This window comes from Rhineura floridana, chromosome 11 (assembly GCF_030035675.1).
Source record: "Rhineura floridana isolate rRhiFlo1 chromosome 11, rRhiFlo1.hap2, whole genome shotgun sequence".
Classification (NCBI taxonomy): Eukaryota; Metazoa; Chordata; class Lepidosauria; order Squamata; family Rhineuridae; genus Rhineura; species Rhineura floridana.
In genome coordinates, this window is record NC_084490.1 from 72,497,172 (window position 1) to 72,509,746 (window position 12,575).

Below are 12,575 nucleotides of genomic sequence, written 5' to 3' on the forward strand. Positions count from 1 at the left end.
CAGCCATGTTCACAGAGTACCTGTAATCCTAATACTGACCATGCCCCATACTCTGACCTTCATCTGCTGCAGTTTAAAAGTTTAAAAAATGCCTGGCTGATTTTTAATTAATTTAATAAATTTTGGCTGGGACCTAATCATAGCGCGGAGCATGCTCAGTAAGGACCAACTGTCAGAGTTCTAAAAGCCTCATAGCTGCTGGGCTTGGCTAATCAGAGAGCCACACCCACACCAGACTTGATTTCACTTGAGACAGTCATGGCTTCCCCCAAAGAATCCTGGGAAGTGTAGTTTGTGAAGGGTGCTGAGCGGCGACTCCTATTCCCCTGAGAGAATGGTTTAACAGTCAGCCACTCTAATTGAAGACCTGTGAGGGGAACAGGGCATCTCCTAGCAACTCTCACCACCCTTCACTAACTACACTTCCCAGGATTCTTTGAGAGAAGCCATGATTGGCTTTGAGCCATGGCTTTGAGAGAAGCCATGATAAATTGTTTTAAATTGTTTTTAAAAGATGTGTTTTTTAATTTGTATATTTGTTTTTAATGTTTTTAGTTATTGTAAACCGCCCAGAGAACTTTGGCTATGGGGCGGTACATAAATACACTAAATAAATAGATAAATAAATAATGATTGTCCAAAGTGTAATAGAGGCCTGGTGTGGATGTGGCCAGGGACAGCTTTGTTTTAAATTTGGGTGGGAGGTAGGGTTGCCAGGTTCAGGACCTGAGACTGATCCTGTATCTTTAGGAGAAGAGAAAGTCAGCCAAGTGCCGGTGTCCTTGCAACATTGTAATGGGAAAAACCACAAGGTAGAATTGTCCCTTCCCCCTGCCCAACTTTGAAAGATACAGAAGACGTCTTGGTTGGCAGGCCCAGCCTGGTCAGTTTTACCTATCCTAATCATGATTGCATAGGAGTATATCCGATTCAACTCAATAATCATACAAATGATCAGACCTTCCTTTTCCCTCCTTCCCCTTTCCTCTCCCTTTCTCCTCCCCTCTTCCTTCTTCCGCTTCCCTGCCCACTCCAGCCCTCCGTCCCTCCCCCCGTCAGTTTTACCTATCCTAAGCATGATTGCACGGGAGTAAATCCCACTGAACTCAATAATCAATAAACATGCAAACTACCACATCTGTCCTTCTTCTCCCCTCCCCCTCCTGCCTGCTCCCCTCCCAGTCCTCCACTCTGCCTTTCCACCCCTCCCGCCTCCCTCTCCTCCCTTCCCCATCCCCTGTGGTCAGTTTCACCTATCCTAAGCATGATTGCCTGGTGTGTGTGTGTAAATCCCACTTAACTCAATAAGCATGCAAATGATCAACCCATTCTCAGCAAACTTGCACAGGATCCCATTTGTTACCTCCTGGATTAAAAAGCAGGGAAATTCACTAATAGGCAAAAAACCTTGCGGTTTAAGAATGTACCTATAGCCCACAGATATTTCTACCAAACTTTAAAAAGCAGGGAAATTGGGCAGCTATAGTGAATGCACCAGGGGAGCAGGAGACCTGACCTCCTCTCTGAGATATTGGACTGCCCTACAAAGTTGTCAAAATGCAAACACAATTTGGGTTGGTCTTTCACAGTCCAATCCACTTGCTGTGTAGCTTGGAAGAATTTGGTAACATGTGCCTCTGAGCATATGGTGAGTGGTGGCAACACCTGTAATCAGCCCAAATAATAGAAGATATGTCCTGTGCTGATCTTGTTTTAGCCGGGAGGAAGTAACATTATTAAGACAGTTGATATAGTTGAGATGGTCACTTTAAATATGTCTGATTTACTTTGCAATTTTAATGAAGTTTCCTATAGGAAATCATTTTCTTTTGCTTTTGTTTCTATGAATATGTGAAGTACAGCAACACTTTGCAAAATTTATACTAAAAAAACTCCAAACGTAATTGTGGAATAATGGCTCTGACGTCTGCAAAATAATCTCCAGTGGACCTCAGAAGTGTCTCAATTTGCACAAGATAAAACAGTGGGAGGTGAAATATATTCTAGCAAAATTCTAGGTGTGCCCTATGTTTTTAATTGATTGTGAACACCTTGCCTTAAATAAAGTGGTTTAAACATAGCAGGCTGAAAACATGCATCCTCTTTTTTCCAACAACTAGAGCCATTGCTAAAGTAGCAGCATATTGGAATCAGTCTGATTTTACATCAAACTGCAGTTTCAGGTCCAAATGTTAATGCACCCAAAATAGAAATAGACCATAACCTCCAGTTTGAAACAAAAAAGGCTATCTTCACCATCATATGACACTGACCAATAAAAAGGCTTTGAAATTAATAAAATAAATTTGACACAGATTTCTAGGATGAATAAGGAGGGAAATAAAATGTTCTAGTTTAGATTCTCTGTAGAAACATTAGTAACACAGGAAAGGAGCAAAGTAAGAACACCAACAAACATACAAAAATATAATTCTCCATCTTTGGAGATGGCAGGTGTTGCCACCACTCACCATATGCTCAGAGGCACATGTTACCAAATTCTTCCAAGCTACACAGCAAGTGGATTGGACTGTGAAAGACCAATCCAAATTGTGTTTGCATTTTGACAACTTTGTAGGGCAGTCCAATATCTCAGAGAGGAGGTCAGGTCTCCTGCTCCCCTGGTGCATTCACTATAGCTGCCCAATTTCCCTGCTTTTTAAAGTTTGGTAGAAATATCTGTGGGCTATAGGTACATTCTTAAACCGCAAGGTTTTTTGCCTATTAGTGAATTTAAATTTTAAGCAGCTCATAATCCTAAAATACAGTTATTCCCTATATTGTTCCTGAATATCATATATGTTAATAGTGAAGTTATTCTTCCAAGTGCCTTTGCTCATGTAGCCAAAACGGCACCATCCACACACAAGGGAAGTTTAGCAGGCTTGGGGAAAACCTAAGGTTTTGCAGAAGTACCAAAAGAAGGGGGGGAACCCTAAGGGGGAGAGCTCTCAAGAGCAGCCCAGTGAGGACTGAGCATGCTCAATGGGCATGGAATATTGACTGACTGATGGGGGGCAGCAGTGAGATCGAAAAATAAGGAGTGGGATGGAATGGAGTGGATTCTTCCTTCACAAACACGGCAAAAAGGATCCAACATATTTCATTCAGTGATGATGCAGTTAGACATTTATCTTTTATGTGAGAGATGTGTATTTGTCCATAACGGGCAATGGTTTTAAATAATATGATGCTACAGTTATATTGAATGCCATCAGGGATGCAGCCAGGTAACTTTAGACCTTGGAAGTAATGGTCTTATGCCCCCCTCTCCTTAAACATTGTGTATATTTCTTCAATTGTAAAGTGCACAATGAATATTTTCTCTCTCTACCATTTCACTACTACATTCTTAGAACATAAGAACATAAGAAGAGCCTGCTGGATCAGGCCAGTGGCCCATCTAGTCCAGCATCCTGTTCTCACAGTGGCCAACCAGGTGCCTGGGGGAAGCCCGCAAGCAGGACCCGAGTGCAAGAACACTCTCCCCTCCTGAGGCTTCCGGCAACTGGTTTTCAGAAGCATGCTGCCTCTGACTAGGGTGGCACAGCACAGCCATCATGGCTAGTAGCCATTGATAGCCCTGTCCTCCATGAATTTGTCTAATCTTCTTTTAAAGCCATCCAAGCTGGTGGCCATTACTGCATCTTGTGGGAGCAAATTCCATAGTTTAACCATGCGCTGAGTATAGAAGTACTTCCTTTTGTCTGTCCTGAATCTTCCAACATTCAGCTTCTTTGAATGTCCACGAGTTCTAGTATTATGAGAGAGGGAGAAGAACCTTTCTCTATCCACCCTCTCAATGCCATGCATAATTTTATACACTTCTATCATGTCTCCTCTGACCCGCCTTTTCTTTAAACTAAAAAGCCCCAAATGCTGCAACCTTTCCTCGTAAGGGAGTCGCTCCATCCCCTTGATCATTCTGGTTGCCCTCTTCTGAACCTTTTCCAACTCTATAATATCCTTTTTGAGATGAGGCAACCAGAACTGCACACAGTATTCCAAATGCGGCCGCACCATAGATTTATACAACGGCATTATGATATTGGCTGTTTTATTTTCAATACCTTTCCTAATTATTGCTAGCATGGAATTTGCCTTTTTCACAGCTGCCGCACACTGGGTCGACATTTTCATCGTGCTGTCCACTACAACCCCGAGGTCTCTCTCCTGGTCGGTCACTGCCAGTTCAGACCCCATGAGCGTATATGTGAAATTCAGATTTTTTGCTCCAATATGCATAATTTTACACTTGTTTATATTGAATTGCATTTGCCATTTTTCCGCCCATTCACTCAGTTTGGAGAGGTCTTTTTGGAGCTCTTCGCAATCCCTTTTTGTTTTAACAACCCTGAACAATTTAGTGTCGTCAGCAAACTTGGCCACTTCACTGCTCACTCCTAATTCTAGGTCATTAATGAACAAGTTGAAAAGTACAGGTCCCAATACCGATCCCTGAGGGACTCCACTTTCTACAGCCCTCCATTGGGAGAACTGTCCATTTATTCCTACTCTCTGCTTTCTGCTTCTTAACCAATTCCTTATCCACAAGAGGACCTCTCCTCTTATTCCGTGACTGCTAAGCTTCCTCAGAAGCCTTTGGTGAGGTACCTTGTCAAACGCTTTTTGAAAGTCTAAGTACACTATGTCCACTGGATCACCTCTATCTATATGCTTGTTGACACTCTCAAAGAATTCTAATAGGTTACTGAGACAGGACTTTCCCTTGCAGAAGCCATGCTGGCTCTGCTTCAGCAAGGCTTGTTCTTCTATGTGCTTAGTTAATCTAGCTTTAATAATACTTTCTACCAGTTTTCCAGGGACAGAAGTTAAGCTAACTGGCCTGTAATTTCCGGGATCCCCTCTGGATCCCTTTTTGAAGATTGGTGTTACATTTGCCACTTTCCAGTCCTCAGGCACGGAGGAGGACCCGAGGGACAAGTTACATATTTTAGTTGGAGATCAGCAATTTCACCTTTGAGTTCTTTGAGAACTCTCGGGTGGATGCCATCTGGGCCCGGTGATTTGTCAGTTTTTATATTGTCCATTAAGCTTAGAACTTCCTCTCTCGTTACCACTATTTGTCTCAGTTCCTCAGAATCCCTTCCTGCAAATGTTAGTTCAGGTTCAGGGATCTGCCCTATATCTTCCACTGTGAAGACAGATGCAAAGAATTCATTTAGCTTCTCTGCAATCTCCTTATCGTTCTTTAGTACACCTTTGACTCCCTTATCATCCAAGGGTCCAATCGCCTCCCTAGATGGTCTCCTGCTTTGAATGTATTTATAGCATTTTTTGTTGTTGGTTTTTATGTTCTTAGCAATGTGCTCCTCAAATTCTTTTTTAGCATCCCTTATTGTCTTCTTGCATTTCTTTTGCCAGAGTTTGTGTTCTTTTTTATTTTCTTCATTCGGACAAGACTTCCATTTTCTGAAGGAAGACTTTTTGCCTCTAAGAGCTTCCTTGACTTTGCTCGTTAACCATGCTGGCATCTTCTTGGCCCTGGCGGTACCTTTTCTGATCTGCGGTATGCACTCCAGTTGAGCTTCTAATATAGTGTTTTTAAACAACTTCCAAGCACTTTCGAGTGATGTGACCCTCTGGACTTTGTTTTTCAGCTTTCTTTTTACCAATCCCCTCATTTTTGTGAAGTTTCCTCTTTTGAAGTCAAATGTGACCGTGTTGGATTTTCTTGGCAATTGGCCAGTTACATGTATGTTTAATTTAATAGCACTGTGGTCACTGCTCCCAATCGGTTCAACAAAACTTACATCTCGCACCAGGTCCCGGTCCCCACTGAGGATTAAGTCTCTTGATGTTTAGAGTAAGAACAATACCAGTATCTCATCACTAATTTCCTTTTTGCAGCCCCACTTGAGGAAGCACATTTTGACATGATGAAAGCACCTGTAGAATAAACAAAACATAGCAAGCAAGGTCTCAGAGGATGAGTGGTGCAAACTTTACCTACCTCAGTGGGCATGCTTCAAGCCTCCCTTAGCTACCACCACTGCCCATTGTCTCCCAAGTACAACAGCCCAGAACTCCACATTTGTCCCACTTCATTCAACAGACCAAAGTGTGCATAAGATTATAGGCTACACTCCACTGCTGGTATTTTACAGTAAAATATAAAGAGGCAGTTTGCCCACCTTGATAAATATCAATAGAATACTTCTGGGCACATGTGGTTTCACATTTTAAACTCATTTAACTTATCACAGATGTTGATTGCTAAATCTTAGACCTTGGTTTAAAACAACAATAACAGAGAAGAAAGAGTGCCAGAGGAAAAGGTTTTAAAGTACCCCCACCTCCATCCTCATACTCCTCAGAACTCTCCCAGCAGGTTTCTTGGCAACAGCAGCAGTGCTTACATTGAAGCGCCGACAACAGCAAAAACAAGTGAGTGGTGAGGAGGCACACATTTGTGTGATGGTCTGGTGCTAGCAACTATTCTTGTTTCACTTCCTCCTGGTTGCTGCTGCTGTGTGCCCCCTCAGTACTATCTGAGCAAACATCAATATTAAAAGAGTTAACATAGATGCACAAAAGCCCTGCTGGTCAGACCAAAGGCCCATCTAGTCTAGCATTCCACTCTCGCAGTGGCCAAGCAGATGTCTCGAGAAAGCCTCCTAGGACACAGCCAGTGGGGCCAACAGCCACTAGGGATGAGAGGATCTACCAATGAAGTTCTCTTTCTTTCTCATTTTTCCAATCTTAAATTCAGTTTTCCACATTTCTGCAGCAGTTTGCAATATATATCTATATCTAGATATCTAGATATAGATATCTAGATATAGATATTAAAAATCCCCATGAAAACTTTTCAACATTTTACTGTGGATTTCTTCTAATAAACACATTTTGGTTTGCAGTTTTGACTAATGTACACATTTTGCAAGCAATTTCTAATAATGCATTTTGTATGCTATTTTCACTAATATATTCATTTTTATGCACACTGTCCCTAATGCATGCAGACAATGGTTGACTAGAGAACTGCATTGCAAAATTCAGGTAAGGGCAAATGTTGAAGGAGGGCTATGTTTCAGTTCTCATATTATTTTGGAAAGTGCAAATTTGAAAGATTTGGCTTCAAAGGTGAACAACAGAATTTCTCCTCCATCCCTGGTAGCCATTGATAACCTTCTCCTCCATCAATTTGTCTAATTGTCTTTTAAAGTCATAAAAAATGGTGGCCATCACTACTTCTTATGGGAGGGAATTCCATCATTTACCTATGCACTGTGTGAAGGTTCTTTTATCTGTCCTGAATCTTCCAGCATTCAGCTTCATTGGATGTTCACAAGTTCTAGTGGTATGAGAAAGGGAGATTTTTTTCCTCCCTATCTACTTTCTTCACACCATTTATAATCTTGTATACTTCTATTATGTCTCTCCTTACTCACTTCCCCTCTAAAATCTAAAAAGCTCTAAAAGTTATACCTTTCCCCATAGGGATCATTTTGGTTGCCCTTGTCTGAACCTTTTCCAGCCCATAGCTTTGTATAACAGTTTTATTTTCAATCCATTTCCTAATGATCCCTAGCATGGAATTCACTATTTTCACAGCTGTTGCACAGCTGTTGACATTTTCATCAAATTACCCACAATGACCTCAAGGTTTTGTTCCTCATCAGTAGGATTCTGTTTCTATCTGTTCTTATTTTTTCAGGCCTAAATTTTATTTATTTATTTATGTAATTAACAAAAGTTTGATTGATTGATTGTAGTGAAACCTTAAAGTGGTTTACAAAAAAGAAAAACATTAAAATTATCAATAAAAGACACTAGAAACGGGTATTTAAAAACATTCAAAAACTTTAAAATATAGAATAGGTTAAATCACATGTTAACTTCTGCAAGTCTGGATAGGCTTGCCTGAACAAAAACTGTTTTAAGCAGGCACCAGAAAGAGTACAGCAAAGGTGCCTGCCTGATGTCAGTAGGCAGGGAGTTCCAAAGTGTAGGTGCTTCTACACTAAAAGACCAATTTCTTACAAGTGCAGGACAAATATTATGTGGCATCTGTAACAGTGCCAGTTCTGCAGACTGAAGTGGTCAAGTAGGCATATATTATGGGGCAAGGTGATCCCACAAGTAAACTGGTCCCAAGCTGTTAAGGGTTTTATATACTAATAGTAACACCTTGAACTTAGCCTGGTAGCGAATCAGCAAATCTCTGAGCAAAGGTGTAATACACTGAGAGGGTTTCAGTTCTGTCGGCAGCCACGGCGCAGCATTCTGCACTACCTGCAGTTTCCGGATCAAGCACAAGGGAAGCCTCACACAGAGTACACTTCTCCACATTTCAGTTCTCCACATCAGTTCATGATTGTTAAAAGAAGTCCTCATGAAAATTCATCAGCATTTTAGTGTGAATGTCTCCTAATATACATGCATGCAATTGCCTAATATGCACGTTTTTGCAAATTATTGTTATTATTTTCATTTGTTAGTCACCTAGCACCACGTGGTCTCTAGGTGACTTATAATATGCATGTTTGTGTGTTGTCATTAGCATGAATTTTTAGGCACACTTTACCCTAGTATATGTGTTTTTCTACAAATTGGCTGAAGAGAGATGTTGCAAAATTCAAAGGATTGAACATTTTGAAGGATGGCTGTGTCCATCTCACCCATCGTGCCTCAAAGACTTCCAGCACTAGCATATCAGCACCTATATGTGGTGTCTTTCTCCAAATGCTGTTGGCATATGTCTTTAACCCTTAACAGTGTTTTAGTCCCTCTGAATTGTTATGTTATTGTTATCATGTGCTCCTGCACTCTCAATGCCTAGTTCTACCCATCCCACATTTGAAACACCACTACCTCCTTCTTGGGGATGATTTCTTCCAAACCACAGCTCCTGTTAGATTTTCCCCTGTAATTGGTTGATTGAATATGATTTTAAGTGCCAGCAGTATGGTTCCATGCTGGTTCAAGTGGGGCCCATCTCTTTTCTACAGATCTGGCTTGTCCTAAAACTTTCCCCAGTGCCTACCAAATCCAACCACCTTCCTGTAGCCACCATCTCATCCACACATCGAGACTACACAATTGTGCCTGTCTAGCTGACCATGTGTGTGGAACCAGTAGCATTTTAGAAAAAGCAACTTTAAAGGTTCTGACTTTTGGCTTTCCACCAAGCAGCCTACATTTTATCTTCCAGGATCTCACAACTACATTTCCCCACGTCATTGGTACCAACATGCACCAATGCTCCAGCACCAGTCTGTCTAGCTGACATGTGACAACTGTAACCTTCATGCCAGGCAGAGTAGTCACCATGCAGACTGCACGCTCATCACACACCCAGATATCTAGGTACCAAGTGCGCAAATTACCCAGTACTGGGATCCCCCTGCCAGGAATCCTTGGCATTAGAGAATAAATGCTCATGCTCTAAGGAATGGGACCCTTCTTTTCTCTCTTCCTCAGAGTGAAACCCTGCTTCCTTGAGACCTTCCTTCTCCTTGGCAGCTGGAAAGCTGTCATCCTGAGAGTGGGATGCAGCTATCATGTTCCCAAAGGCCCCATCCACCAACCTCTTTGCCTCTCTCAGCTTCCCCAGGTCAGTCATTCATACCTCAAATGACTAATTTTCATAAGAACAAGGCAGCCATTTCACTAAGCACACACGGAAGATTTCTGTCGTGAAGACAGATAGCTCTATATGTGACATTCTGGACAATACACTGGAAAGCCCTCACACCTGTACTGTCTTCCCACCTGTTCCCCCCTCCCCCCCAACTTATTGAGTTAGTTTACCTGGGCACTTTGTATTTGTTAAGGCAAAGAGTGGGAGGTGCAGAGTAGTCTGCCCTACTGCTGAATTGGCTCAGCCACCTAATTCTGTCAGCTAAGTCTCCCCTTTTGCACAGAGTTGCTCAAAGAGTTTAGTGTCCTTGCTGACATCAACAATATTGAGACTGATAAGCCGATCCTCCTCTTCTAGGGTAAGAATGCCATTTTCCATCTTGTTCTGAAAACTTTGTAAAAGGGACCCATTGGCTGTCATAACAGTGTGTGAAGCAACCCACATTTCCTATTGACTGTTACAGAAATGAGAGATGAGTTTCTTGCCCAAATACTTAGTTCAGCTTCAGTTTTCAGAAAGTCTTTCTCTGTATCTCATATTAAAATACACTGACCTCATCTTTGCACTTCTTTTTGCTTGGATTGCTAGTTTATCATACATGTTGAAATGCTACAGAAAAGTGTTGTGCACTGACTAGTTGTTATTTATATGTTAGTTGCTTTTCCTCACAAAAGTGACCCAAAACGACTTACATTAAAACCAGTTAAAACAAACACAACCATTAAAAGCTAAAAACAAGTCCATATAAATCTTGCAGTTCCTACCCCACTAAAAGCAGTCACAAATACCTGAAACCCATCCCGTTAAAGATCAAAAACATGGGTTTAGAGGAAAGTCTTTGCCTAGCAACTAAAAATAAAGATGGCACAGGTGTGCCTCCCTGGGGAAAGCATTCCACAAGCAGGTGGCCACCACTGAAAAGGCCTGTTCTTGTGTTACCATCCTGCAGACCTCCAGTAGAGGAGACACACGAAGAAAGGTCTCAGATGATTATCACAGGGTCTGGGTCAGTTCATAGGGGGAGAGGCAGTCTTTGCTGTACAGGGGTCCTGAGCCACATAATGCTTTAGAGGTCAACACCAGCACTTTGTTCTGGCGCCTTCATACTCATTATGGAATGACCTATTTCCTTGAAGAATGCTGTGTTGCTCTTTGCTGGATGCATCTACGGATCTTTCAAAAGCAAAGAAGTGATTGATACCAACAAAGTAGGGTTTTTTTGTTGGAGTTGGTGACTATGCTTCTGGCTGTTTCTGGGAAATGTTCAAAACTGGCAAAAGAGATGTCCAAGCCTTCTTGTTTTTAGGAGGCATTTATTTATTTATTACATTTATATAGGCCCCACTCATACGGCAGGTTAGGTTCCAGACCTCTGCGGAAAAGTGAAAACCTCTGCAAAGCGGATCAGCTGTAGCACAGGGGTCCAGAACCTAACCCGCTGATCACTCCGGAGATCAGCTGTAGCACGCTACAGCTGATCTTTCCCTACTCCGGTGCAATCAGCTCGAGTGCGGGAGTCTGATCGCACCAGAAGAGATCAGTTGTAGCGTGCGAGTTCCAGCCCCCCTCCAGCTGATTGCCCCGCTGGTGCCGTATTAGTGGAATGCCGAAAGCAGGGCACCGAGAAGCTGGGCCCTACTGTATCACCCCATAGCTGGAAACTCTCTGGGTGGTTTACAGAAGCTATCTGGGCAGTTTACAGCATTGGAAAACTCCTGTAGAAAAACAAATCTTAAAAACTTTGGAGGATTGATGTGGTGAAGGTTCTTGTACTTGGTTTGTTCAATTGTTTTATTGTGTGATTGTTTCCTGTTTTTTACATTTGTAAGTCATTTGGAGTTGTTGACTCTGTAGCACTTTTATAGTGTAAATGAAGAAATGGTTATTTATTGCTAAGCAGATTTGCATAATTTTTCACCTGCTAGTCATAGGAAGAGGGAGATGGTACTGAACAACTGGACCCCCTCCTCAACTCTCCCTCTAGCTCAGTCTTTTCCAACCTGGTGCCCTCTAGGTGTTTTGGACTACAGTGCCTATCATCTCTGATTATGGGGCCACTGGGAGTTGTAGTCCCAAACACCTGGAGGGCACCAGGTTGGGGGAGGTTGCTGTAGCTCCTCACCAGGAATTGCCACACACTCTTTCCAGTCTATTTTCACAACTGTACTACAAACTGTGGTGTTACCATGTGACTTGCTGTTCTAGTCCAGTAAACCTGGAAGTCTTGCAGGGAGCTGCATTGCTAGCTGAAGAGGAACAGCCTGAGGCATGAGGAAAAAAGGACACTGGGTGCTGTTACACTCACCCCCTTGTGATCTGAGGATTTCAGCCATCTTGAAATAAGGGTTGAAAGGAAGAGTATCATTTTGAGGTCCACTAGCAGATGTGGTCTGGTAAGCCACCTTTTGTTTCAGCCTCAAGATTCCTCAATATGTGTGTGTGTGTATATATATATATATATATATAGTAGGCATGCTAAATAGCTCTCTCTTCTTCATCATCTTTTTCAGGAATTCTACCAATGTGGATGGTTTTTTTAATATCTTCCACAGCAACCAGCCTTGTTCTTGTGACAATTTGGGCGTAAGAACCTTACCCATTTACCTTGAACTTTTATAGCATGTTACATCTGTTTATCAAATATAATCCCTTGACCTGCCTTTATTTCAGCAGCTGGTTATTTAAGGAAGAGATGGCTTCCTTAGCAAGTGTAATCCTTGAAGTTGTGTATGTGTATGAAGGCAGCTGGTAGTTTTCTGCCTAGAATTTCTTACAAAAGATCTGAACTAGCTCTTCTGCTTTCCTTTTCCATTAAAATCCCATCTACATTCTACAGAGATTTCCAAACTCATAGTACAAGCCACATAACATACGCTAAATAAATGAAAGTCAGTGTGATGCACGGTAAATGCAAGTTCACAGTTTTGCTGAGTCAAATTGCATCTTTCAATCTGAGGGCCACATTCCC

General features: G+C 42.0%; 1 protein-coding gene across 1 annotated transcript in view; it reads left to right on the plus strand.

The window, feature by feature from the left end:
• The window catches only part of LOC133368054 (zona pellucida-binding protein 2-like), a 93,108-nt gene that overhangs the window by 75,521 nt on the left and 5,012 nt on the right, over positions 1 to 12,575 (plus strand). Inside the window, exon 10 of the mRNA XM_061592137.1 lies at positions 12,118 to 12,190. Coding sequence (XP_061448121.1) covers positions 12,118 to 12,190 — 73 coding nt within the window. The remainder of the gene's footprint in view (positions 1 to 12,117; positions 12,191 to 12,575) is intronic.